The sequence below is a fragment of the Molossus molossus genome, unplaced genomic scaffold (assembly GCF_014108415.1).
Source record: "Molossus molossus isolate mMolMol1 unplaced genomic scaffold, mMolMol1.p scaffold_m16_p_10, whole genome shotgun sequence".
NCBI classification, from domain to species: Eukaryota; Metazoa; Chordata; class Mammalia; order Chiroptera; family Molossidae; genus Molossus; species Molossus molossus.
The window spans coordinates 23,913,363-23,937,778 of NW_023425345.1; the positions used below are offsets into that span (position 1 = coordinate 23,913,363).

At 41.5% G+C, this 24,416-nt stretch overlaps 1 protein-coding gene across 2 annotated transcripts; it reads right to left on the reverse strand.

Annotated features, from left to right (window-relative positions):
• Positions 1-1,181: 1,181 nt before the first annotated feature.
• Positions 1,182-23,908, reverse strand: YBX3 (Y-box binding protein 3). Of its 2 annotated transcripts, XM_036252195.1 has the most exons (10): positions 23,441-23,908; positions 19,545-19,608; positions 18,505-18,538; positions 15,458-15,547; positions 13,242-13,364; positions 10,176-10,379; positions 5,322-5,419; positions 3,230-3,401; positions 2,502-2,600; positions 1,182-1,218 (listed from the first exon to the last, which is right to left on the reverse strand). In XM_036252195.1, exons 1-9 carry the CDS (start codon positions 23,703-23,705, stop codon positions 2,535-2,537), a joined length of 1,116 nt encoding a protein of 371 aa, XP_036108088.1. In that variant the 5' UTR covers positions 23,706-23,908; the 3' UTR covers positions 1,182-1,218; positions 2,502-2,534. The 2 variants fall into 2 exon arrangements, with proteins under 2 accessions (XP_036108088.1, XP_036108089.1); XM_036252196.1 differs by lacking the exon at positions 10,176-10,379 and having other exon boundaries at positions 23,441-23,903.
• Between the last annotated feature and the right edge of the window lie 508 nt (positions 23,909-24,416).

The following is a 24,416-nucleotide window of genomic DNA, read 5'->3' on the forward strand; positions in this document are numbered from 1 at the left end:
CTCCTGCTTGCCATTTCTTAGCTAGGCCTGGTCCAGGTCCTCTTCAGTCTTTGCACTGCTCCCCCTGCTGGGAATGCCCTTCTCTTGAGATTCAAGTGGTTATTGGCCTTCTGTCAGGACTCGGTGTATATATTCTCTTATCATTCAGGAGAGACCCCTCTCTCTACTTAAAATAAATATACCCTCTGAAATTATGCCATGTGCTATCCCTTTATCCTGATTCATTTTCCCTTATAACATTTACTGCCACCTGACATTTAATTTTACATCTGTTTATTCTCTATATTCACTCACCAAAATATAATAAACTCATTGAGACGAGTCTTGTTCATTTGTTCCCTGCCAGCCAGCAGAGTGGTGCCTGCATCACCTAGGCTCACTGTGTATTCAAGTAATCCGCAAGCTGCAGCGGGTCTGAGTTCTCCACGCAGCACTGAGGTATACCTTGGTTTCTCAACTTGGGGCACCATCTATTCCCTGGGGGAAGAAATTTGTAATGCGGTTGCAAAGAGCACCCCCCCCCCTTTCTGAAAGATACACATATAAACATATAATACAACCTCGAGGTGGAAGTTCAAGGGTATTGAGTAAATGAAGTGAGAGGGAAAAAAGAAAACATATGCTAAAGAGGAAAACATACTCCAGTTATACACTTTTTCCTTTCAAGGGTAAAAATTTTATTTTTGAGGAACTTCATGCTGCACATTTTCAAAGACAGTCGCATAAGAAAGCAAAAATGTTATCCTCCCCTCATCCTAGAAATAAATAAGGGCATAAAATTTCTTTTTAAATCACGACACTTGGAAGTTTAGCACCAGCATCCAAAATGAACAGAAAAGGGAAAAAAAAAAAAGCATTTACTATATATTTCAGATTTCTTTGGTTGGGGTTCTCCCCATGTGGTTTTAATATCTCTTCTTTGAATTCATATACCAAAACAGTAAAAACCAGGAAAAAAATATAAACCTAGTGGCTGCTGAAACTGGGGAGGTTGCTCTCGTCTTCTGTGCAGGCATTCCCGGAAAAAATGCTGGAAACATTGGCTGACATTCTCCTTTTGTACTTGTTTGTTTTGTAAAGAATAATTGTAAACATTCCAATGTCCACACCTTGGTTATTAGTCTTCCACTTTATTGCTTGGATGTTTCTTTGGTGTTGGTAAGGTCATGGTCTGCTTTTTGTTTTATTTTTTGAATGGTCATTAGTTTTTTAGGTCACCTGGAAAAAATTAAAATCAAACTTATAAAGAGTGACAAAATGACCAAGAGTTAAAGAATAAGAAGGCAAAAATAACGTTTTTCATGCAATTCAAAAAACAGTATTTCAAAAGCTCTAAACAAAATCTACACATGTATCTTCTCTAGATTTGTAAACTATTCACTGATTGAATGAAAACTCTTTTCAAAACAGATTTTTTGTAAACCGGAACAGTCGTACAAAATAGTGAAACCACAGCGAATGTAATAAGCTAACCTTTATAAAGAGGTTATTCTTTCCTGCTCCTTGTTTAACCACTTCATCGGAGTCATCTCACTACGTCTGTGCAAGGACCTAAGTGGTAAGTCTAGTTGGGGTTCCCGTTTTCCCAGCAGCAGACATTACTGAGGCAGAGAGTAAATGAATTGCTCAAGATCACCTAGAAATGAGCAGCAGATCCTGCCATGGATGTACAGACCACTTGGCTTATACCCACTGCCCTGAACTGCCTCCAAATAAGTAATGTTGCTTATCAAAGGGGAAGGGAAGGAAAAACCCATCTAGTTTATTCTACAAATCAGTCTCCAGTTATTAATATGAGGCCTGGTCAAGAACTTTAAAATTATCAAATTGGCCACTAGGTGTCACAAAAGTAAAACTTTTAATAGTTTTCTTACCTGGTATACCATATTAATACTATAATATTTAAAAACAGGCCCTGGCTGGTTTGGCTCAGCAGTTAGAGTGTCGGCCCACGGACCAGAGAGTCCCGGGTTCTGTTCCTGTTAAGGGCACGAGCCTTGGTTGTGGTTTGTCCCCAGCTCCGGTTGGGGTCTTGTGGGTGGCAACCAGTCGATGTGTCTCTCTCACATAGATGTTTCTCCCTCTCTCTTCTTCCCTTTCTCCCTCCCACTCTATCTGAAGATAAATGCAAAAATGTCCTCGGGGGAGGGAGGGAGGGAGGAAGGAAGGAAGGAAGGAAGGAAGGAAGGAAGGAAGGAAGGAAGGAAGGAAGGAAGGAAGGAAGGAAGGAAGGACTAACTAAAATAAAAACTGTCTAGAAAATAGAATTTGGCTCTAACTCTGACTGAATCTTTATGCTCCTAAGGCCTAGCTAAAAAAAAGTCAAACTCAGAAATATTTAACCACCAAATCCTCTCTTTCTTCAAAACCCCAATGGAGATGAGGGAATGAATGGTCCAGGTGAATCCGGAACTAGTTTAGATGAATTTCTGTTATTGCTGAGAAATCAATGACATTTAAAAGAAAATACCAACCTAAGCCTGGACTGCCCAGGCTCTTACCTGCTGGTGGAGGAGGTGCCCGGGAGCCTGGTGTCACTCAGCACTGCCCTGCTCGGTGGCTGGAGCAGGGATCTCAGATGGCACGTCACCTGCCTTGGTCTAAAACACAAAACACCAGAAATGAATCAGTTCAGGCAACAGTGGAAAGTTCAAAATGAAAATGATCTCAAAAGTGGGAATCCTTTGGCCCATGAAGGCAAATGGCTATGCAAAAATTATCTACTCTCAAATATGCATCAAAAATCAGTGTCACTGAGGAATGGCTTCCAAACAGCAAAACACCACCAGTCTCCTTAACAAAAAGTCCATGATATGCAATTACTTTCCGCACCCAGAGGCAGGTTCTCCTCTGTAAATGCTGTCCTTTGTTTGGACAGCCCTAAACATTTTGGCTCTGAATCCCCCCAAAACGGGAATTTTTTCAGAGAATGTCCATTTAGTTAAACTTAGATGGACCTTAAATGAAATGCTAATATACATATAAACATATATATATATGTGAATATGTACTACTTACATATTAAACTGTTATGTGTAAATAATTGTATATAAATGTTATGTATAAATAACATTTTACATAAACTATTATATATACAGTCACATATTTTTATATATATATATATTTAAGTGTTGGTCATCAGACGATAACACCACTCTTAGAATAGAATAATCAAGTTGGACATGATTAAGGATAACCTGGCAACGCCCCCTCCACTGGCTGCATTTACCTCTTTGCCATCTTGTGAAGGAGCATTAGGAGGACGGGGGCGACGCCGGTAGTTGTAAGGGCGCCGGTATCCGCGGCGAGCAGATGGCTGGTTTGGACCATTGGCCGCCTGTTGATTCTCTTTGTCTTCAGCCTCTCCCACAGCTGGGGCAGGTCGTGGGCGCGGAGGCCCCCTAGAAGAGAGAGCATAAAACAGAGAGAGAAAAAGTGCGACGAGACCGGGGTCCTCAAGAACATAGGCTTCATTCACTGTTAGAGATTAAAAAGGCAAGTGATCGGGCACTTCAGTTATGCACAGGCCAATGCAGCAAATGGAACCAAGCTTTGGTGAAAACACCCAATGTTTCCATCATTTCCCTCTTCATCTGAAAACCTATCTGTAGTCATAAATATATGCTGAGCACATACTATGTTCCTACCGGCCACTCTGACAGCCACCGAGAAGAGGAAAATCAAAGAAGAAACGCAGTCTGGTATCTGCCCTAAACGAACCGAATTTAGCAGAGACTAAGGGGATTAAACAAGGGAAGAAAACTAACACCACTTACCACGTGCCAGAGCCTGTGCTGGAGTGTTTTCACGGTAAGTGATTTGATTTCAATGCTAATTCTGTGAGTTAGATTTGCAGTGAGAAAACCAAGAGGTTTGGAGAGAGTAAGCACTTGTTGGAATCACATGGACTGGCTGCTTTCATAGGTGAAAAAGGTCAACTCTAACGTTGCCAAGATCACACAGCTGGGACCTGACAGAGCTGGATTCACGTGCTGTCCTGTTCTCCTCGGTTTTCATGAAGACATTTCTCTGAAGTTGCTTTTATTTGGAAGTCCTCAGTAACTGATCATGAGAGTGATTATGGCCAAAGCGGGAATGAACCATGTGAGGAAAAAGGAAGCAGAGTGGTACAAATCCTTTCCCCAATAATACCCGTAACTCTCCTTTCAATATACCCGGTATTGCCAAACCTGAAGGTGGTATAGATGTCACTCAGGAATCAAGACGTTTTCTCACTTACCTCAAGGATAGGGTAAGTAAACAGGAAGGCTTATAATATAAAACACTGAAAATGGGTCTTAAAGGGTCTGGCTTAATTTGCAGTCTTCACATGGACAGAACACAAATAAAATAACGCACTCCTTCACTAACATTAACATCATGGGTAGTAACAATATTTTATATTTATTTAAAAAAATTTTTTTCTTTCTTGATTTTGAGAGAGAGGTAGGGAGAGGGAAAGGAAGAGAAACACCGATGAGAGAGAACATCAAATGGCCACCTCCTGCATGCCCCCACTGGGGATCGGGCCCACAACCTGGGCATGTGCCCTGATCCGGAATTGAACCAGTGACCTCTTGGCATGGTCAAGGCTCACTGAACCACACTGGCTGGGCTATTTAATATTTATTGAGCACTTACTATATACCAGGCACCACACTAATCATCTTAGTTAGATGCATTATACATTGAACCCTACTGACAACTGTAGAACATTCCTCAATGTCCATTTTATAGGCCTGGTGACTAAGTCTTGGGGAATTCACAAACCTGCCAAAGGAGTTACAGCTACTAAGTGTAGGGCGGGAATTCAGACAGGGAATTCACAAACCTGCCAAAGGAGTTACAGCTACTAAGTGTAGGGCGGGAATTCAGACAGACAACTTCATCTATAGCCGAATTTAACCCTTACACTAGACTGGTCAGTCAACAGAATTTTCAGTATCCCAAATATTCTGTGGCACACTCCAGCACTACCACTTTGTAGCACTACCACTGAATTACCCTTCAATTAATCCCTGCATATTTCATTAAATATAATTAAAAAATAAGTATTAATTCATATCATGCAAAAGTTATCAAATTCAAATAATGCTTTGGTACAGGGATAACTAAAAATTTTAATGATTTAAGTAGGGGGGCAATGTCATAAGCCACCTGAAAACATATATTGCAGAGTCCCTAACCAAACTTGGACATACAAAGCAGCCACATCTTCTGTTACATGATAAACCCACAAAATAGACCTACAATACCCTCATCCATTCTTCTGTCATGCACAAGCCCTTCAGCTGGTCAGGCGTGAGTGAAATGTTACATACCTACGGTACCTTGGACGATAAGTTGGATTTCGATGAACCGGTCCCTGAAGCTGGGCTCCCTCCGGGACTCCATCTTTCATCTCTCCAATCTCACCAGCCTAGAAGAAGGGAACAGGGCTGAAAATGAACGCCATGCTAGAGGATATAGGAAACACAGAGCACATAGCTGCATTCAGGATTTTTTTGAAAAGTTAAAAATAAATGCTTCCTTACAAAGCTGGGAACTCTCAACTGTAACAGTGAACTATTTACTGACCGAATCTCTGTGAATGATAGAAAAGAAAGAAAAACTCGCTCCCACTAGAAGAGTCTTCTTATTCCTGAGTAACTAATTTTATTTCACAACATTAATGTAACATTTTGAAGTGCTCCATTCACCTCTTGAAAGAAAACCTACTGTGTAAAAGGAAATGCAATGTTCTACTTTTGAGTAGTGAGAATCCTTTCAAACTCAGACCCACTAATTCTATCAACTGGGTATGCCTTCAATAATAGCATTAATGATTTCCACATTCAAAGCCTGTCTGACACCTCTTACCCATGCCTTCACCTCTAAGTTCTTCCTTTCACAATTTCCTCCTTGTATCTGTTTGCACTATTTATTTAAGTATAACATTTAAAAAGTAAAATATACTTCCTTGATAATAAATGTATTTTAAGCTTGGGAAATAATTTTATTGTAGAACTCCCAAGGGAAGAAAGAATAAAGACAAACACACCCGCCAACAACAACCACCTCTGAAATTTTCTTCTCTCTCATTACATTGGTACGCGGTCCAAGCTCATACCCACAGCCAACCCCTCTCTTCCCTACGAGAGGCGGTTAACTCTTTACCTCTCCTTCACTGTGTACATTCTCCATTTTCTACTCCATCATTTCCATCCAGGCACAGAAACATGCTGAAACACCACCCATCGTTTCAAGTTTCACCAATAATATCCTTTACAGCAAAAAGACCCACTTAGAACCATGCACTGGATTTAGTTGTCTGTCTTTCTGGTGCAGTCCTTCAATTCCTACTTGGTTTCCATGATCGTGATGCTTTTAAAGATTACAGGCCAGATGTTCCATAAAATACACCTCGGTGTAGACTGCCTGGTGTTTCCCACACTACAGTTTATGCACGGGTGGCAGGGAACCCACAGAAGGGACACTGCATCCAGCCAGTCGGATGGCAACAGTGTTCATGGTGAGCACTAGTTGGGGTGGTGTCTGCCAAGGCTCTTCTGCTAGGGGTTTAGTCTTTCCCCTTTGTAATTTAGGGAGATTTTGTGAAATGCGTTTTAAGTCTGTAAATACTTCATTCCTCATCAAATTCTCAATATGTTCATTCATTCATTCACTTACTCATTCATTCATTTATATCTGTACAGACTCATAGTTTTCTACTTTATTCAATGGGTTATAATCTGTTACTATCATTACTGGCCAATGGGAACACAGTCAAGCTGTCTCATGTCCTTTCGACATGTCTCCAAAATTCTTTGAGTACTTCCTTGCTTTCTGGCACAACAAGATGTTCCAGGCTCATATTGTGCTTTCTCTGGCCCAGATCTGAAATCAGCCACTTCTCCAAAGGAACTTCCTTTTATTGGTATTTAGGAAGCTCAATGCTATCAAACTGTCACTGATTTCAGTGAGCAGAAATAAGGAAATAAGGAACACACACATGAATATATATGCACATACACACTATAAACAACACACATATAAATGAGTGTATGAGTATGTGGCATTTGATCTGCCCATGTAATGCATCGTGAGTAAGCTGCTGGTGAGGGAAGAGGTAAGGGAAACCAGGACAGAACTCACTCAATGTAAAAACAAAATGAAATCAACCCCAAACCTTGCCCTAACTTTATATCCTCCTCCAGATACGGCCCCATTTCTTTGAACTCCTTTACAAACATATACACTAAAGAAAACCCATCATCGCCACCACAGAAACCTCCTCAAAGGGGAAGAAAATACCTCTACTTCCTCCCCTTTGGCTCTCTCTCGAATTCATTCTAATCATATTTTTGTTCTTACCATATCACTAACCTCCAAGTTACAAAACACAGTAATCAATTCTCAACCTAACTTCCTCCACTTTTTGGCAGCATTTAACACAGCACGTCCTTGTTGAAATGCATTTTTATATCTGCTCCTTCCCATTATCACTTGTTAGACTCCCATCTTCCTAATTTCTAACCGTTTGGTATGCCTCTGAACCCAGTCCTAGGACCCATTTTCTACCTACACTCGTGTTATAGTTAATCTCATCCTACACCCTGTCTTTCAATATGTTTTCGTCTCCAAAGTTGTATGTACAGTCTCATCTCTCTCCTCCAGGTTCCCTTCAGCCTCTGCATTCGCCAAGCCCTCTGCCATGCACGCCACTCCCAGCACCCCAATGACTCGCCCCTGTGCTTCCCCAGGTCTCTGCTCAAATAGAGCACCAACGACTGTCAGCCACCGTACTGAAAATGACACCATCTTAACTCAAGCCACTTTCTACCTCTTGACTCTGCTTTGTTTTCTGTATTTCATTTTTGCCTACCTGATATCTCCACTCGGAGACAAAATTTGATGTGAGGAAAAGACCTCCTGATGATTTCCACCCCTCCTCCAAACCTGATCTTTCTTCAGTCTTCCTACATTTGCTTACATAAAAAACCTTAGAGGCATCTTTCACTCCTAACATCACACATTCACTCCAACATCAAGTGCCATCATTTTTATGTTGAAAACATTTCCTGAATCTGACCTCTTATCACACCTCCACTGCTAGACTCCAATCCATGCCTGACCGCTCTCCACAGGGAAAGTTCAGGAGCTGATCTCCCTACATGTTGCCTCCAGGGGTCCAGTCTCTAGAAACAGTCCAATGAGCTCCTTAATGTTGCTTCCCTGTTTAGATTCTTTTACTGGCTTTTTTTTATCACATTCACAGTACACCAACAGTTCCTACCATGGCCTACCAGGCATGCTTGGTCTGCCCTAAACCAGCACCCCAACCTTACCGCCTAGCCCTCTCCTCCCCACTCATCCCATCCCAACCCACGAGTCCCCCTTCAGTTTTCTGAAAAAGCAAAGTTGCCTCTTCCTCAGGAACTTTGATTAGCAAAATAAATTATTTTCTCAAAGACTACAGTTTATATTAGTTCAGTGACCAATTCTACTTAATTTTCAAACACACAGAATTATTATCTTAAAACAATGGAAGTCATTTGGTCACTGAATGACTAAATGGTACATAAGGGACATACTACTGGCCTGTATATATATATATTTTTTTTCCTGTTGTGCCGAATAAATGTTAGAGTTCTGCATATAGTAGAAAATGTTGGAAAAACTTTCTATTTGACCTCAATAATTTTTACCATATAGAGATCTCTCTAGACGTTTAAGACATTACACTGACAACCTTGAAGTAGCCTAGTTTGATGGAAGAAAGTTTTAGGAATTTTCACTTGATGCTACTGGTTAGCTTACAGACCTCTAACTCAGTGAATGTCAAACATGGTATGCATTAGAAAGAGTCTAAGGAAAACTGTTGGAAAAAAGTCTAAGACATCTTTTACTTAGGATATGGACTCTATAGTAAGACTTTCAGCCCAAGTGAAAACAACTACATGCAGTTCTCAGAATAAGCATATATTTTTAAAATCAGTTCTCCACCAGCTTCTGCAAATGATGTTCTACGTGGTACTAAAGAATCACTTTGCTTTCAACTTTCAAGTCCTAAGGTGAAATATACTTCATTTCAAACAATGCAGTAAAGAATCATTATGCTCTCAAAAAATATGGCATGTGCATATGCTAAATACTAAAAATGATTATTTCAGGAAGGTACTACTAACATACTAAATATAAACGTGGATTACAATCTCACCGACTCCTGTCTTCACTTCCTAGAAGCCCAAAGTGCTGCCCTAAAGAAACCTACTATGCCTCATGTACCCGAGCTCTCCATATACGTAAGTCTACTTGCTATTTTTAGCACATTTGTCATGGACAGCTGTTAAAGAGCAGAAGAGAAAAAAACAAGAAGCAATGTAGAAAGAACACAGTCATGCATGATGGGACAGGAGAAAGGGTAGCAAAGAACAGACTGAACATAATGTTCAGTCAAAACACTTGGTGGAAAAACAACACAAGGACACTACGAGGAAATGTTTGTAGCTAGTAATAACAAAAATGATATCCTAACCTAAGTTTTCCAAGTTTCCAGGGACTGCAAAGTTGGTATAAGGCTTAAATTTATAGGTCAAGTTCACAATAGCTGTCATCAATATTTTGTGGTTAAAAAAAAAAAAAAGGAATAAATCAATAATCAACAATCTCCTCTGAACAATAAATACCATCTCATCTAAATTAAGGACTTTATATATGTTGACTATCCTGAGGCATCGCACTCAAGCATTACCTTTAATTTAATCATTGTAAGCCCCATGGTAGGGGCCCCTTATTGCCACCATTTAATGGACGAACGAGTCAATCTCTCTAAAGTTTGGTTTTTTTAAAAGCTCACAAATAAGTAGCAGAGACAAGATTCAAATCCAGGCCTGTCTGACTTCGGACTTTCAGCTTTTATGCACACCATGGTCTCTCCACTTTTATTCTTCCATAAGCTAGAAACTATAACCTACCCACCAGGGTCCCCAATTATAGGCATGGCTCATGTGCTTGTGTTTTTAGAAATATTACTAGAATGAAAGACTACAGGCCTTGCCTCAGCTTTTGTAGCACCAGGAAGCCACAAGCAAGGTTTTGTTTCCAGCAGCTGGTGTTGGAGGAGGAGGAGGAAGAGGCAGAGGAAGGACGGAGGGGTGAGGATTGCTGAAGAGAAGTCCCAGGTGCAATTTTACCTGCATTCTGTTGGGATGGGGATAGACCCGTGGGCGGCGGTCAAAGGTCTGTCCCACGTGGTAAGGCGGGAACCGCCGCCGGTACTGAGGGCGATACTGGGGGCGGCGCAGCTGACTCCGGGCCCCAGAGAACTGCCCGGCAGTGGCAGGGGGGTCAAATCCTTCACTGCTGCCGCTCCCTTCCTCCTCCTCCTCCCCAGCGTACTAGCGAAGCAAAGAAACAGAGATTCAGAAGAAGTTTCAGCAAGGAAAGAACCAAAGAATACCACTTAGGATGAATATCACCAAAAGAAAAATATCTTCCCCAAAGGAATAATCCTTTTTCATACAGACAAAATGCATTTAACCCAGATCATCATGTGATTACCTGGGATAAACTACATTAAGATTAAAATAGATCTGTGCAGATAAATACCAGGAAGCAGAGAAGCAAAAGCAATCAATCTATAATAACTTTAAATCATCTCATTAGGATTGACGAATATCAGCTGACCAACCACCCAAAGAATATCTACAATGTTTATGATATTGAGCTCAGCCACAGGTGTCTCTCCTAACATTTGCCATCCACTGGGGCAAAGTCAGGGCAGAAAAATCTATTTTGTAGTGTTATCAACAGTTTGTTCTACATGGTATACGTCTTGCAGCTGTTTTCGAAGTGTGGACAGGATCTCTGTTACCCTTCGGGGGATTATCAAGGTCAAACTATTCTCATAATGCTATGAAGATGCCACGTGCCTGTTCCCATCTCCTCGTCAGTGTGTGATGGGGTCTCCCAGCAGACTGCATGCAGGAGATACGAGAATTCAGTTGTCTTCTAGTAAACCCAACATCAGAGATTTGCAAACATATCAAGCAACACCACTCTTCTCAATTTTAAGATATACAGTTTTCATAATAATGTTATTTATATTTACATGTAATGAGTTTATTTTACATCAACTGAATATTTTTGAAATTTCTGCTTTAATTTCTAATATAATAAATGTTAAAGGTATTATATGCTCAATATAATATTTGAGCATATAAATGGGTCCAAACACCAAAAAAGTTTGAGAACCACTGACTTATGGCATGATTTTTCTTTAAATGTTTAAGAATAAAATTTTAATTGCACTTTAACAGATGGTGGTAAGTAATAGATACAGGTAGTTTCTAAATATAGGTCTTACTAACAAAGGGAATCATTGACTCATTGTATAATCTTTCCTGTATTTAAACTACCATATCATATACTAGTATTTCATATTTAAAAATAAAAACAAACATCCCTCAAATAATTTTTTAAATCTTACTTTAAAGGGGGATATGCAAATGCCAAAGGCAGTCTTAAGAGAAATAACTACATTTCCTGAAAATAAATAAATTAAAAATCAACAATTAATGGCCTGTTTCCTTTGGAAGGTGAGGATATGTAAGTTTAGAACCCTCCAGCTCAAGCCCACATGGGCAACTAAATTCCCCAACAGGAAAAGCTTCAACGAACCTTGAGCTAGTCTAATTTCAGGCAGATCGGGCCATTCTACACTTCGTAAAACCTGTATCAGATATGATCCCTAATTACATAAAGACACAGCATAGAAAACGTTCACCAAAATATTAAGTGTGAGACTTCGTAAGCAGTTTTTCTCTTAGACTTTTCCGCATCTTTTTGAGTTGTATACAGCCAAATCTTTCATTTTTCACAAGAACAACGGCAGCATCAATAACCAAACATCTTGAACTCTAAGGACTTAAAAAACGTTATGACAGAAAAACTTCATTTATGTACACTTTCAGAATTTTAACAGTTCTAAATATCTTTAACATGCAAGACTTCAAATTTCCAGCTGAGGAGAAAAGTCATTAAAGGAAAAATTTTCACTAAAGGTTCTTCCATTTTTATTTCCAAATTAACCTAGGAATCAAAATCATCACAACTAGAGCTTCGGGAGGCTGATGAACTTGAGTTAACCTGCTGCAGTAAGTGCTACAGTAGCTCATTCCTACCTCCACCCTCTACAGAGCTTATTATTTTAAAAAAACAAAACAAAAACAAAAACAGAATAAGCAAAACATGGGTTAGAAAAACACAGAAAGAGTAAAACAAGATATCTTAAGCAATCTGATAAAAGTCAGTGTGGGCAGGGGGTGAAGATGACACAATGAAGAGGGAAAGCAGAGAGATGTAAATCTATCAAAGTGTGGAAATAAAACCATTCTCCATCTGCAGATATTTTATCCTGGTGAGATTTTTCAAAAGTTTTCCTTGGGTGACTGACATAGCCACAATCCCGTGCTCTCAAAACATCATGAGTTTTATTCTGTGGTGTCAATCCCAGGTACTAATTCTAGACACATGAAAAAGTGACTCAAATTTATAGAATCCTCATGACCACAAATGAGTGGCATTCTTTTTGGGCGCTTTGGAAGTATTTACACTGAGCCTCCTGAGAAAGCTCTAGCCAGACTTGGTTGTAAACCTTTTCACCTGGATTGGCACCAATCTGAAGAACTAAAATCCAGAGAATTACTAGTTCCTTACTTTAACATAAAGTAAATGCTATGCTAAATAAAACAGCCACTTACTTAAAGTAAATGTAGTATTTCTGTGGCCCAAACTGTTTGCCTGTTCCCAAGCTATCCCCATTCTTCCTTGCCAACCAATGATTTTCTTAGAGGTCAACAGTGCCAAGGCCAAGGGATAAAACAACAGGTTTGAGCCAATCATGGGAATCCCATTCCCCTTTACAGTGACTGCCCTAAGACTAGGTTCTGCTCAGGTGAAAAAGCCCGGTGAAGAGAATGCCTTTTTGGACAACCCTGGCACAGCCTACCTTAATGAAGCTTTCTTGGTACAATGTACTTAAAGGTCTGTTACTTGCAGCCAAGTACATACAAACAGATGCAACTTTTCAATGGCAAGTTTCTCTAATGAGACCTGTGGCTATGAATAAATAATGGGCACAAAATGTTTCCCATCAAAAAAAAAAAAAAGATACAGTATTTATCTGCTCTAAGTATGTGCACTTAATTTTAGGTGTAAACATTCTTCCCATCACTGACTAGGAAGAGAGACCAACATACATTACGGGGAGGTCCACGGCGTCTGCCATAGTAGCCACGTCTGTAACGGCGCCGATCAGCAGCATAACGACTCCCTTCTACAGGAACTCCATCTGGGCCAGTCACATTGGCTGCTTCAGCGCCCTGAGGTAGAAAATAGACAGCCTCAAAATTCAGAAGAAGCTAAACCCTCCCCCATAACAGCCTTAGACAGCCAGAGTGTTAGACTGGCAGAACGTACTAACACTCCTATTGTTAGACCTCAAAAATATACCCAAGTTTTAATGAGGTGAGCAAGGTATTTGATGTATACAGCTTGTTTGCTCACATAGCCGAAGCTCTGCCTTCCTGTTTGGTCATACTAAGTTCAAGAGCAGTGTGTACCTCTTTGAAGAACACAAACTGGTAAATATAACACAACTGTAAAAGAAGTAACACTAGATCAGCAAGGATACTCCTCAGTGGAAAACAACTGAGATAATGGCATCTTCCGAGAAAATGTCAAAAGCTACGTTACTCTAAGAGGTACCAAGAGAGTCCCTATTCGTGGGCTCATGTGCCTCTGTCCAGCAATGACCAAGAGTGAAAGTTGGCACAAAGGGAAAGAAGGGTCCTTGATTTAGTAATAAATTCCACACACCTTCCCCTATTATCCTAAGAGCAGACTTAGTCTTCTTATTCTCATATGGACAAATGAATAAAATAATGCTTCAAACATATAAAAAATTAAACAATGACACAAAAGAGTATATTTCACACTCTACATCAATCTGTAAAACCTCCAGTTCCAAAAAACACAGAGGTGATGTTATCTCACAAAACAAAATATTAGAGATCATTACAGGCCAGCATTTACTAGAGGGTGATTTGAAACTCCAAGAGATTTGCAAGATACCCTGGGAATCAAATCAGTAAAGACATCATTTAAATTACTATATCAAATGAAATAAAGCATTTTTCTTTTTAAAACAGAACAGGTGTCCGGCCTGTGTGGCTCACAGGTTGAACGTCGACCAATGCACCAAGAGGTCGCTGGTTCGATTCCTGGTCAGGGCACATGCCCAGGTTGTGGGCCCAGTCACCAGTGAGGGGTATGCAGGAGGTGACCACTTGATGTTCTCTTTTATCGATGTTTCTATCTCTTTCTCCCTCTCCTTTCCTCTCTCTCTAAAATCAATAAAGGAAAAAAAAAAAAAAAAGAACAGTTTGGGAGCCACTAAGAAAGTAAGACTATGCGATGGTATGTATTTACGTGGAAAAAGCACATGCATGGGAGTTAACTAGTCATTCACCTGGTTAGTTTATAATTCAGCTGCCATGATTAACTGCCATAGTGGCTATACCATATATGGCTTTAATTTTTTTAATGCTATGTTGTTTTACTGATATCTGTAACAGACTGCTGATTAAAATCAAAACAGAGAGGACATTGCTAATATTGGAGTTAAATATATAACAGCATTAAAAAAAAACTGGAGATACATTTCAAGATGATCAATTAGCTCCATCTGAACAAAGTTGTTATACAGTCCATCATGAAGACTTCAGCTTTTCAAAATCAAAGCCAAACAGAAAACACAATGATTATATTGAATTTGAATCTTCTTTTTTTTTCTTAAATATGATTTTATTGATTTTTATTTTTTAGAGAGAGGATGTTTGTTCCATTGATTTTGAAAGAGGAAGGGAATGGTAGAGAGAGAGAAACATTGATGAGAGAGAAACATCGATTGGCTGCCTCCTGTATTCCCCCTACTAAGGACTGAGCCCCAAACCTGGGCATGTGCCTTGATCAGGAATCAAACCGGAAACCGCTTTGTGCATGGGTCGAGCAATCTCAACCACTGAACCACACCGGCTGGGCTGAATCTTCTTTCATTGAAATTAAGACACTCTTCACTGTGTATCACTTATACTATTAAAAATCACAGCCTGAAAATTTTATTCGTATGAAACAAGTTAAATTTTAATCTATTTTTAAAATATTTAGTATGAAAACATTATTTTAAATCTTGAAAATTGAGTTTCTCCTTCCATAATTAAATAGGGTTTACCGTTTTTAATGAGAAATTAACTTTTCCCTTTATTATATATCTAAGAATATCTATAACACCCAATAATCAAAAATATTTCTACTTAAAAGTCACTTCTTCCTATTATACAACAAAATCCAAAGTAGTGTGAATTACTCAGACAGAAAACGCCAGTATGCAGTACCAACCGCCACCTTCCCTCACCTTCTCTCCCTCAACCACATCAAACTCTACAGTTTCTCCATCTCCTACACTGCGCAGGTATTTCCGTGGGTTATTCTTCTTGATGGCAGTCTGTAAAGAGAAGAGAAATTCTAAATACAGTATATGTCAGTATGGGTAGCATTTCACTGCTTTCAAGTTTACTGGGTATACTGAAGAAATGTTGAGCTATTATTACTTTTTAAGATCATCATTCTCCTGGTAACCTAAATCTCTAAAACAACAAAACAAAAAAACACTATTACTTTCTTGATTCATGTTATCCTTCAAAATTCATGTTGGTAGGTGCATTAAACCGAACGTGTAGTTACGTTTCTGTTACAGCCTGATCACCCAGTCATGATATTGGATATATTCGTTCATCTAGTAATCATCTACAATTCAGAATGTAGCTCCATTAATGTCTGTGTGGAGGTGCTTTTATGAAATCTCTCTCTCACACACACAAATTTTATTTTTTTAATTTAATTTTTATTTTTTCTTAATCCTCACCCAAGGATATTTTTTCCATTGATTTTGAGAGAGAATGGAAGGGAGGAAGGGAAGGAATGAAGGAGGAGGAGGGGGGAGAAAGGGAGAAAAAGAGGGAGACAATATGGATGTGAGACACACCCTGAACAGGACCAGGGATCAAACCTGCAACCCAGATATGTGCCCTGGACCGGAAATCAAACCCAAGACCCTTCTGTGTGCAGGCCGAAGCTCTAACCACTGAGTCCCACTGGCCAGGACCAAGCACACATTTTAGGTATAAAGTTTCTGCAGAAAAACTGCAAACCTCAAAAAATATTAAAGAATGTGTGAAGGGGAGGGGAGATGATGAATAGAAAAAAGGAATTAGAAAATGCCAAGGGGTAAGTATTTCTGAATAAAATATACAAAATTATTTCAGGAATCAGAACATTACTGATAATCTGTCATTTCGCCCACCTTACCACCCATTTCATGGATGAGGAAACATGAGGCTACTAAGTGATGTATCTGAGGTCATATTCACAATGCGGCCTGCAGAAAGGGTGGGTGGGGAATAGATAGGGGAATTCACATCCCTGTGCTGCATCAATATATTTATTCAATATTTTCCCCATCGTGCCATGCATATGTCCCTGACCATACATTAAAAGGTTAATAAAGATGTTACCCTGCATTAAACATCTGCACCTAAATATCTGCTTATGAACAGACTTTTCCTTTTCAACAAGTTAAAGGACGTGGAGTAACTCCTGCTACGTATTTCCATTCCTTCAGTTGGTATCTCTAAGCAGTTAAAGGGGCTCTGAGTTTCTATGGAACTAGGTCAACCTTATTTTATAAAGCGATTAGGCATGTGTAATCCAGCCCTTCCCTCACTCTGGAGTAGGAGGGAGGGGAAAAAAAATAAAAGAATGAGCCAATAGAGTGGAGACTTCACCCACAGAGGAAAAAGGCAGTTCAGGACAGGATACATGCGCGCGCAGGCAGCTCAACACTCAGCCACTCCAAAGCCAGCCCCTCCCTGCAGGCTCGCTCCTTCCCCTTTTCCTGTTAAACTGGGCAGGCCTCAACACAGGGAGGTGACTCACCACACAGCCTCCCAGGGGCTGGAATCAGGTCACACACTTACTCACAGGCTAACAAAGCTGGCCACCAGCACAGAAACTTGTGAGGTCCTTTTATTCCAGCAGTCACCAAACTCGGAGTTCTTACCCCAAAAGGTCCGTAGCCTCTTGGTATAAGCAACACTTCCTGTCAGTCTGTTATGACTTTAAAAAGTCACTGTATGTGAACACACACACACAAAAATCTATCCAAGTTATTTAGGTACAACTGAAATATATCTAGTCAGGCAGACATATAAACAACAGAAACCACAACCAGAGAGTTTATTCTTAGCTGTCACTATCTCCAGTCACCACACCACACCCCAACTCCCCCCCCCCATCTTCTAAATGAAGACAACACTGCAAACCAGATGCTTGACAGAGCCCTGCAGGTAAATCTGCTAGTAACAGTACCTGCCTCGATGCTTCCCTATTGTTATACACTATATACAACATATTTGATACAATTCATTGAAAACTGAATATACAAAAAGAACAATAAGGATAGGTATTTTTTATTTTAACTTACTTTTAAAGTAAGTCCAGAATACATGATAATAGAATAAATAATATCCTAGGCTAATAATGTAAAGAAAGACTGAGATCCTGTAACAGAGAAGCCCATATTTTCCATATGGGCTTCTCATTTTCTGCACTTGCTTAGAATCCAAGGGCCTTTTGACCTGGCCACGTGCTCACCATGCCTCCCTTTAACAGGGATGAGGACTATCCTGGAAATGGGAGTTTTCTCGGGTCCTTACACACACACCTTTACTTCGAATTAGAGCTGCTCTGAGAGAGGAGCTTTAACCAACACCCACCCAGGCAAAAGTCAGATGGCTTCTAGCCAAACACAAAGGGGGAGACAGTCAGGAGGACAGAACACCAACACAGAAACAGGGGTTTTGCTAAGAACTCCAAGGCTTTGAAAATTTAAAAATGATCTAACTAAATATCACTTTCATGCCATTCAAAAATAAAAACTGTTTGAAAACAGTTACTATGAGGGTACAGAAGGGCTTATTTGCCAATCTTAAAATGTGGAATTAAGCTCTCTTGACAAAATAAAATCACAGAAAGAGTTTAGGGTAGTGCACACTCTCTCCCAGGGGCACGCCTGCGCCTTTCCCTTCCCCCTCTTCCCCCACAGGCCGGCATCCCCGAAACTCTTAAAGGACCCCTCGAGACCTGCAACCAGGGGAGCAATGGCCCCTTTTCTCTGACTCTCCAGTGGGCTGACGGCAGCCCCGCCTGGGCTCTCCTGTCGCTTCTCTCCTAGGCCCTTCTGTGTTTCACGGTCCCCAGCTTTGATAAACATATTCTCAAAACATTTAAAAGAGTTCAGGGTAGAATAATAATGTACATGACTGCATTTGGGAATGGCACGTCAGCACATTACCGACACCCCTCTCTTCACATATGAAATGTAACACTGATTACCCATCTTACCTGATGTACAAATACATCTTCTTTGGTGTCATTTCTGTTGAAAGACAAAAAGAATACAATTAAAAGGTACTAGGTACTTGGGGGGGAAAGAAACGTACAAAGAATAAATGTTTTATGAGTTTAGATTCCAAGACTTCCAAACACAATGTAAGTTTTTGTTTATCCTTTATACTCCATTCAGATGCCTGGAATCAATCCTCAATGAACATTTCTAAAACCCCGAGATACCCACCTTACTCCTCCACATGACCACAGTGCTTCGATGAAGCGTACAGATTCAACACACAGAACTATCCATTTCCTCTCATCTCTTTCTAAGTCACGTGGTATGTAATCAGAGCCCCAGATTTCCCTCCCAGCAAAAGCAAAGCAAGACAGTTAAAAGGGCAGGGCACAGCTGTGAACTAGGCTCTCCTTACACTGAAACCAGAAACAGTGCCCCCTCCCTACCCTAACTCATTCCCTCTGCCCCCCCACCAAAACAGACAAGGAAGAAACTGGAGAAATTCTGTTTAAGAAGCAGGGAAGATGGGAGGCGGAGCTAATATCATGTAAAAACATTAACACTCCCAACAACAGCCTGCACTTAGATTCTCATTCCTATTTGGTAAGAAGTTACCACGGTTTAGAGAAAACACTGCAGTTTTCTACACAGGACTTGGACCAGACCTGGGTGACAGTTCCAGCTCAGTTACACACTAGTTGTGTGACCTTAGGGTAGTTGCTTAACAAGTCTAAGACTCCATTTCTCCATCTCTGAAATTATGTATGTAAACTCAATTACTACTCTAGGTCCTTCCACTTCTGACCGCCCCCCCTTTTTTCTTTTATGACTAGATTTTATAAAAGAAGCTGCTTATCAGTGTTCTGAAAATGTATTCCAATTAATATTTAATGACCAGTAGCTTAGAAATAAGAATATTTACAGTGCTTAAAAATCTTAAAACTTATACAAGTCATTAATAAAGCATGGTAAAGAATTTATAACTACTGGTACCACAACATAAGTATGTATTTGAAACATGTAGAGATACACATACCGATTTATAAATCCATATCCATTTCTGACGTTGAACCATTTGACAGTGCCAAGGACTTTGGTGGCTAAAATAGGATTAAGCAGATAAATTAGTAGCTGACCTACAAAGAGATAAAGCTCATATCACGTTAAGTCTTGATAGCATTGTACAAAGCCTAAACACACCTGAGGAAATCATTAAAAGCTTAACTCCAAAATGTATTAGAAAAAGAAAATGGAGCAAGTGAAGATATTACAGAAAAATACTTTTTGGAAGAATAAATCTTTCTCCCCTGTTAAATTTTTCAGTAAAGTCGTAAGTTAAGGAGTGGTAACACTGTTTAAGGAAAAACAAAAACTGTGTTCTTGAAAGTTTGAACACTGAAAAATGTTCAAAGTGTAGAAGGGTCACAAGAAAATGTAGATAGATGAACAAGGTAAGTACAAATGACCTTAACTTATCACTTTCATACTGAAATAATGGCAAACTTCATTAAGTGAAATAGCAACTCCTTGTTAACAGTTAATCTGCAAAGATATAACATAAAGTAACTTTTCTGGTTGCCAGTTGGGGGCCTATCAGAAGAGTCAAGTGTAGTAACAGAACTGATGCTGTCTCTCCCTGGCCAGTTTGGCTCAGTGGTTAGAGTGTCGGCCTGCGGTCCAGAGAGACCCAGGTTCGGTTCCCGCTAAGGGCATGTACCTCGGTTGCAGTTTGTCCCCGCCCTGGTTGGGTGGTGCGGGTGTCTCTCTCCCTCCCCCCTCCCTCCCGCTCTATCTGAACAAAAAATGAAAAAATGTCCTCGGGTGAGGATAAAAAAAAAAAAAAAAAAGAACTGATGCTGTTTCATTGTGTACTCACTACCTAGAGACATGATGTAACAGGCCTTTCCAAACCAGTGATGAACTTGGGCTTCTGCTTCATTGTTTACTCTGCTCTCTGCAGTTGGTGGGAATCTAACTCAGCATTTTCTATAAAACCCCCCTCTTAAACTTGATTGTGGTCTCTATTTTCCATCATGCGTGAGACCATTTCTGCACACCAGATTTTAACAGAACTTAAGAGAAAACCAATAGTATGAGATTACTCCTTTAAATCAATTGTGAATTGCCAAATTCAGCACCTCTAGGAAATGCCTACGTCTAAATTCAGAAAATGGATAAAGCAATTATCAAGAGTCAATGAAACAGGAAATGTGACAATAGAGTACCTTAAAAAAACAAAAAACAAAAAAAAAACTTAGTAGAGAATGAAAATAACAATTAACATTAATCCATGCTGCCTCTCTCTGAGATACAAAATTTATAATTTCCAAGGATAAACAATAAGGATTAAGTTTTTTGACTCAAGACCAAAATAGTAATTAGGACTTGTTTTGTTGTGGGCAAGGTTAATTCTGAGTGTTGCTAGATTGATATGCTTGAGGAAGTATTTCAGCTCTTTATAAAAAGAAAAAATATACTACTCTTGATGCCTTCAGAGTCATTCAGCCCACTGCTGACTGAGCAGTCTCCGGCTCTGACACCAGGAAAGGAAGACCTTCCCAATGGAGAGATCAAACCACTGGAATCTGTAGTTTTAGGCCATTCTAATTAGAGCAGTAGGGCAAAGAAGAAAAAAAAAATGTTTTAGATGCAAATGTACACAGAAGTGGCCTGTTTTGATAAATCATACGCTGTTAAGCCATACATTATTTCAAATGATTTGCCACTTGTGCCAGCGTTCATTTGCTAATGACCTAGGAAAATATAAAGGAACCGTTTTTGACTCACTTTTCATATTAAGTTAATGCCAACCACTGTCAAAGGAATAACCTTGATTACAAAGGCAACACAAATAGGGGGAAAAAACAAAAAAAAATGATTTGCAAGTCTAACTTCAATCAAGGTCAAAGGTTCTTTTACTCCCCAATCTAGCTTTAAAATTTTTTCCTAATCCCACAAATATTTTCAGCGACTTCATATGGCCAAACACATTCATGCACACTTCTTGCTCTAAAACGATAAACTCACTCACATATACAAAGAGCGATGATGGGCAGAGAGAGGATAATCTTATGGCTTCCATAATGCTCATCAGAAGGGAGTCTTGTTTCCTTTCATTCAGGCAAACTACTTTTCCTGGCCAGGGCTGGCTATATGTACACTGAAGTTAAAGACTGTCTGTAAAAACTAGAATGGGAGATTCCAAAACCCGAATTCCATTTCAGTCAGCACTGTGCCTGGCACATTTTGGGCACCCATGTGTTTGGTTGGCAAAGAAAAGGAGATGGCAGAACACAGTGGACAGAGACAGTGTTAAAATGTCATGTATAAGACTTTCCTTCGTTTTGAGAGTCCGAGTTACAGTGGAAAGATGAAAGACTTCCAGACTTGTCATCAGGATGTGGTAGAGGCTTAAGAGCAATTGGTGGTTGACAAAATTAACTTTATCTGTTTCCTTCATCTTTGACAATCCAAAAGGTTAGTTTAGATCCAGAAAGGTAGAAGGATTAAGTGAAAAACCACAAAATTCCCTTTATATAACAGAAAAAAAATAAATAAATAAAAATGGACAGATCTGAACACCTTTTTGGATAACCCAAAGTTGTCTCTCTCAGACATTTGGCATGAAGTTTTCCAAAAGACACTTGTTGGAAATACCACAGTTCAATACCCACGAGACTTAACTTTTAAAATTCCAGCAAAATGAGGGCTATTTTATTCCTTAACCTACACAGGTTACCTTTAGCATGTTGTTGGTAGTAACAGTAAAACAAGAAAACAGGCTTCTCAAGGTGGGGAACATGGACTCATATTACTTTCTTCACATTATTCCCTTAATTTTCTTCCTAGAAAACTGGGAAGACGAAGAGAGATCCAACACACCCCACCCAAAATACTGAACATTTCTCTGAAGCATCCTACATCATCTCTTAACTTTCCTGTTTAAAACAGAGTGAATGATACAGGCACACACCCTTGAGAAAGCTTATTCTCCACCCACCTGCTTTGAAAGCCTCATTAAGGCCTCATACAGGGCGTTACTTGAGAGAAGGCTGAATGTAGTATGTGACAAAACCAACCGCGACCACAGAAACCCTTTCTGATGCTCCACCCCCCACCCCAAACCTGGACGTCTTATCTGCCTATTTCCTTTCCGAAGTTACAAGTCCTAAGATAACGATGTACTGAACAAACGTCATACCCACACTTCCTACGACGTTCTTCCAGCTGCTGCACCAAGTGCGTTCCCACAGTCCAGAAAAAGGAAAACGTGTGGAGATTGGTAAACAGTGAAACAGGTTCCTCGTAGCAGTGGGCACAGGGAGGGAGGGAGACACGAGACCAAGACCCAAGAGGATTGCAACACCCCTTTCCCAGCATGTGGCCGACAGAAGCACGCCAATGTGGGAAGGGCGTCAGGGACGGACACCTGAGCCTCCCCAGCAAGAAGCCTTTGCACCTTCCCTTTCCGTCTCCTACTAGCGCCTCACTCCTCCCCAGAGGAAATCCTCTCCCCACCCAGATCCTAAGCAGCGACTCCAAAGTTCCGTCCCACGTGTTTGTTCTCCCCGACATCCACCTCCATCCCCACCCTGGGTCCGCTCCCAGAGTGCCGCTCCTCTCTCTTTGGACCGAGGCACTCCCCACTTCGGGAACGTGCGACAGTGACCAAAGTTGAGACGCAACTTGCTGGCCCAGGACCAAGAGGGACGCGCACCGGGCGGCGAGGAGCGCAGGGCGCCACGCGCCCACCTGGGAGGGCCTGCAGCACCGGCGGGCTGCAGCCACCTGCACTGGGGCCCCGGCCTCCCAGGGAACCCGCACGGAGCCCCCTCCCCAGGGGGAATGCAGCTGGAGATGCCCACACGTGCTCGGCAGCCGGCTGCTGCCAGCCCCGCCCGGAGCAGCCCCACACTCCCGGGACTGACTCACCGAGAACTTTTTTCTCCGCGTCTTCACCGCCGGCGGGGGCTGAAGCGGCGGGGGCCGCGGAGCCCGTGGGCGCGGGGGTCGCGTCCCCACCGGGGTTTCCTGCGACGAGGGCGGCAGGCGCCGTGGCCGCGGCCTGGGGAGCGCCGCCGCCCACCGGGCTCTTGGGCGCGGGGTCCTGGGGGACGGCGGCGGCCGCCTCCGCCGGAGCCTGCGGGAGGGCGGTGCTGGTGGTGGTGGTGGTGGTGGCCTCGCCCGCCTCGCTCATGCCGCCTCCTTTGCTCTCACTCGGGCACCTCGGTGGCGGTTGGTCGGCGGTTAGCGCGGGTGGTGGTCGCGGCGGCCGGGCTCGCTCTCGGGGAGGCCGGTGCGGATCTCGCGGCGCAGGCGGCGGCGGCCGGGGTGGGGTCTCGTGGCGGAGGCGGCTCGAGCTTTCGGGCTGCGCGCTCGCTCTTGGGCTCCTCGCTCGATCTTACTGCCCCAAAAATGGCCCCGCACAAGTTTTTCTAGGCGGCGCACGGGCCGGGGAGGGAAGGGCGGGCGAGGGAAGAGGGTGGGGAAAATTGGCTTCGGAGTTGGGCATCGACTTCATTAGCATTTAAAGGCGCCTGGTGCCCTTTCCTGCTCACCCATCCGCTCGGGACTGGAGCGCAGGGTCCGAGGTGGGGGAGTAAAGGCGAGCAAGGGTAAGTCTGAGGCTTGCATTGCACCCTGGAATTTTCGGAGGAGTGCACTCTGCTGTCCCTTTGTTGGAGAGGGACACAGGGAACTCATCCCTCACGACCTCGAGGACACCTGCAACAGACCTTTAGGAGAGGAAAACAGGGCATCCAAATTACGCTGCGCTTTTCTCCCCGAACACTTGTTTTTACTCAACATTTATCAAGCACCAGAAACTATTTGATACGGCAATTAAGAACTGAAATGATAAGTTCTTAAGACTATCTGGCAAAAAGATAATATACGGATAATTTCATCT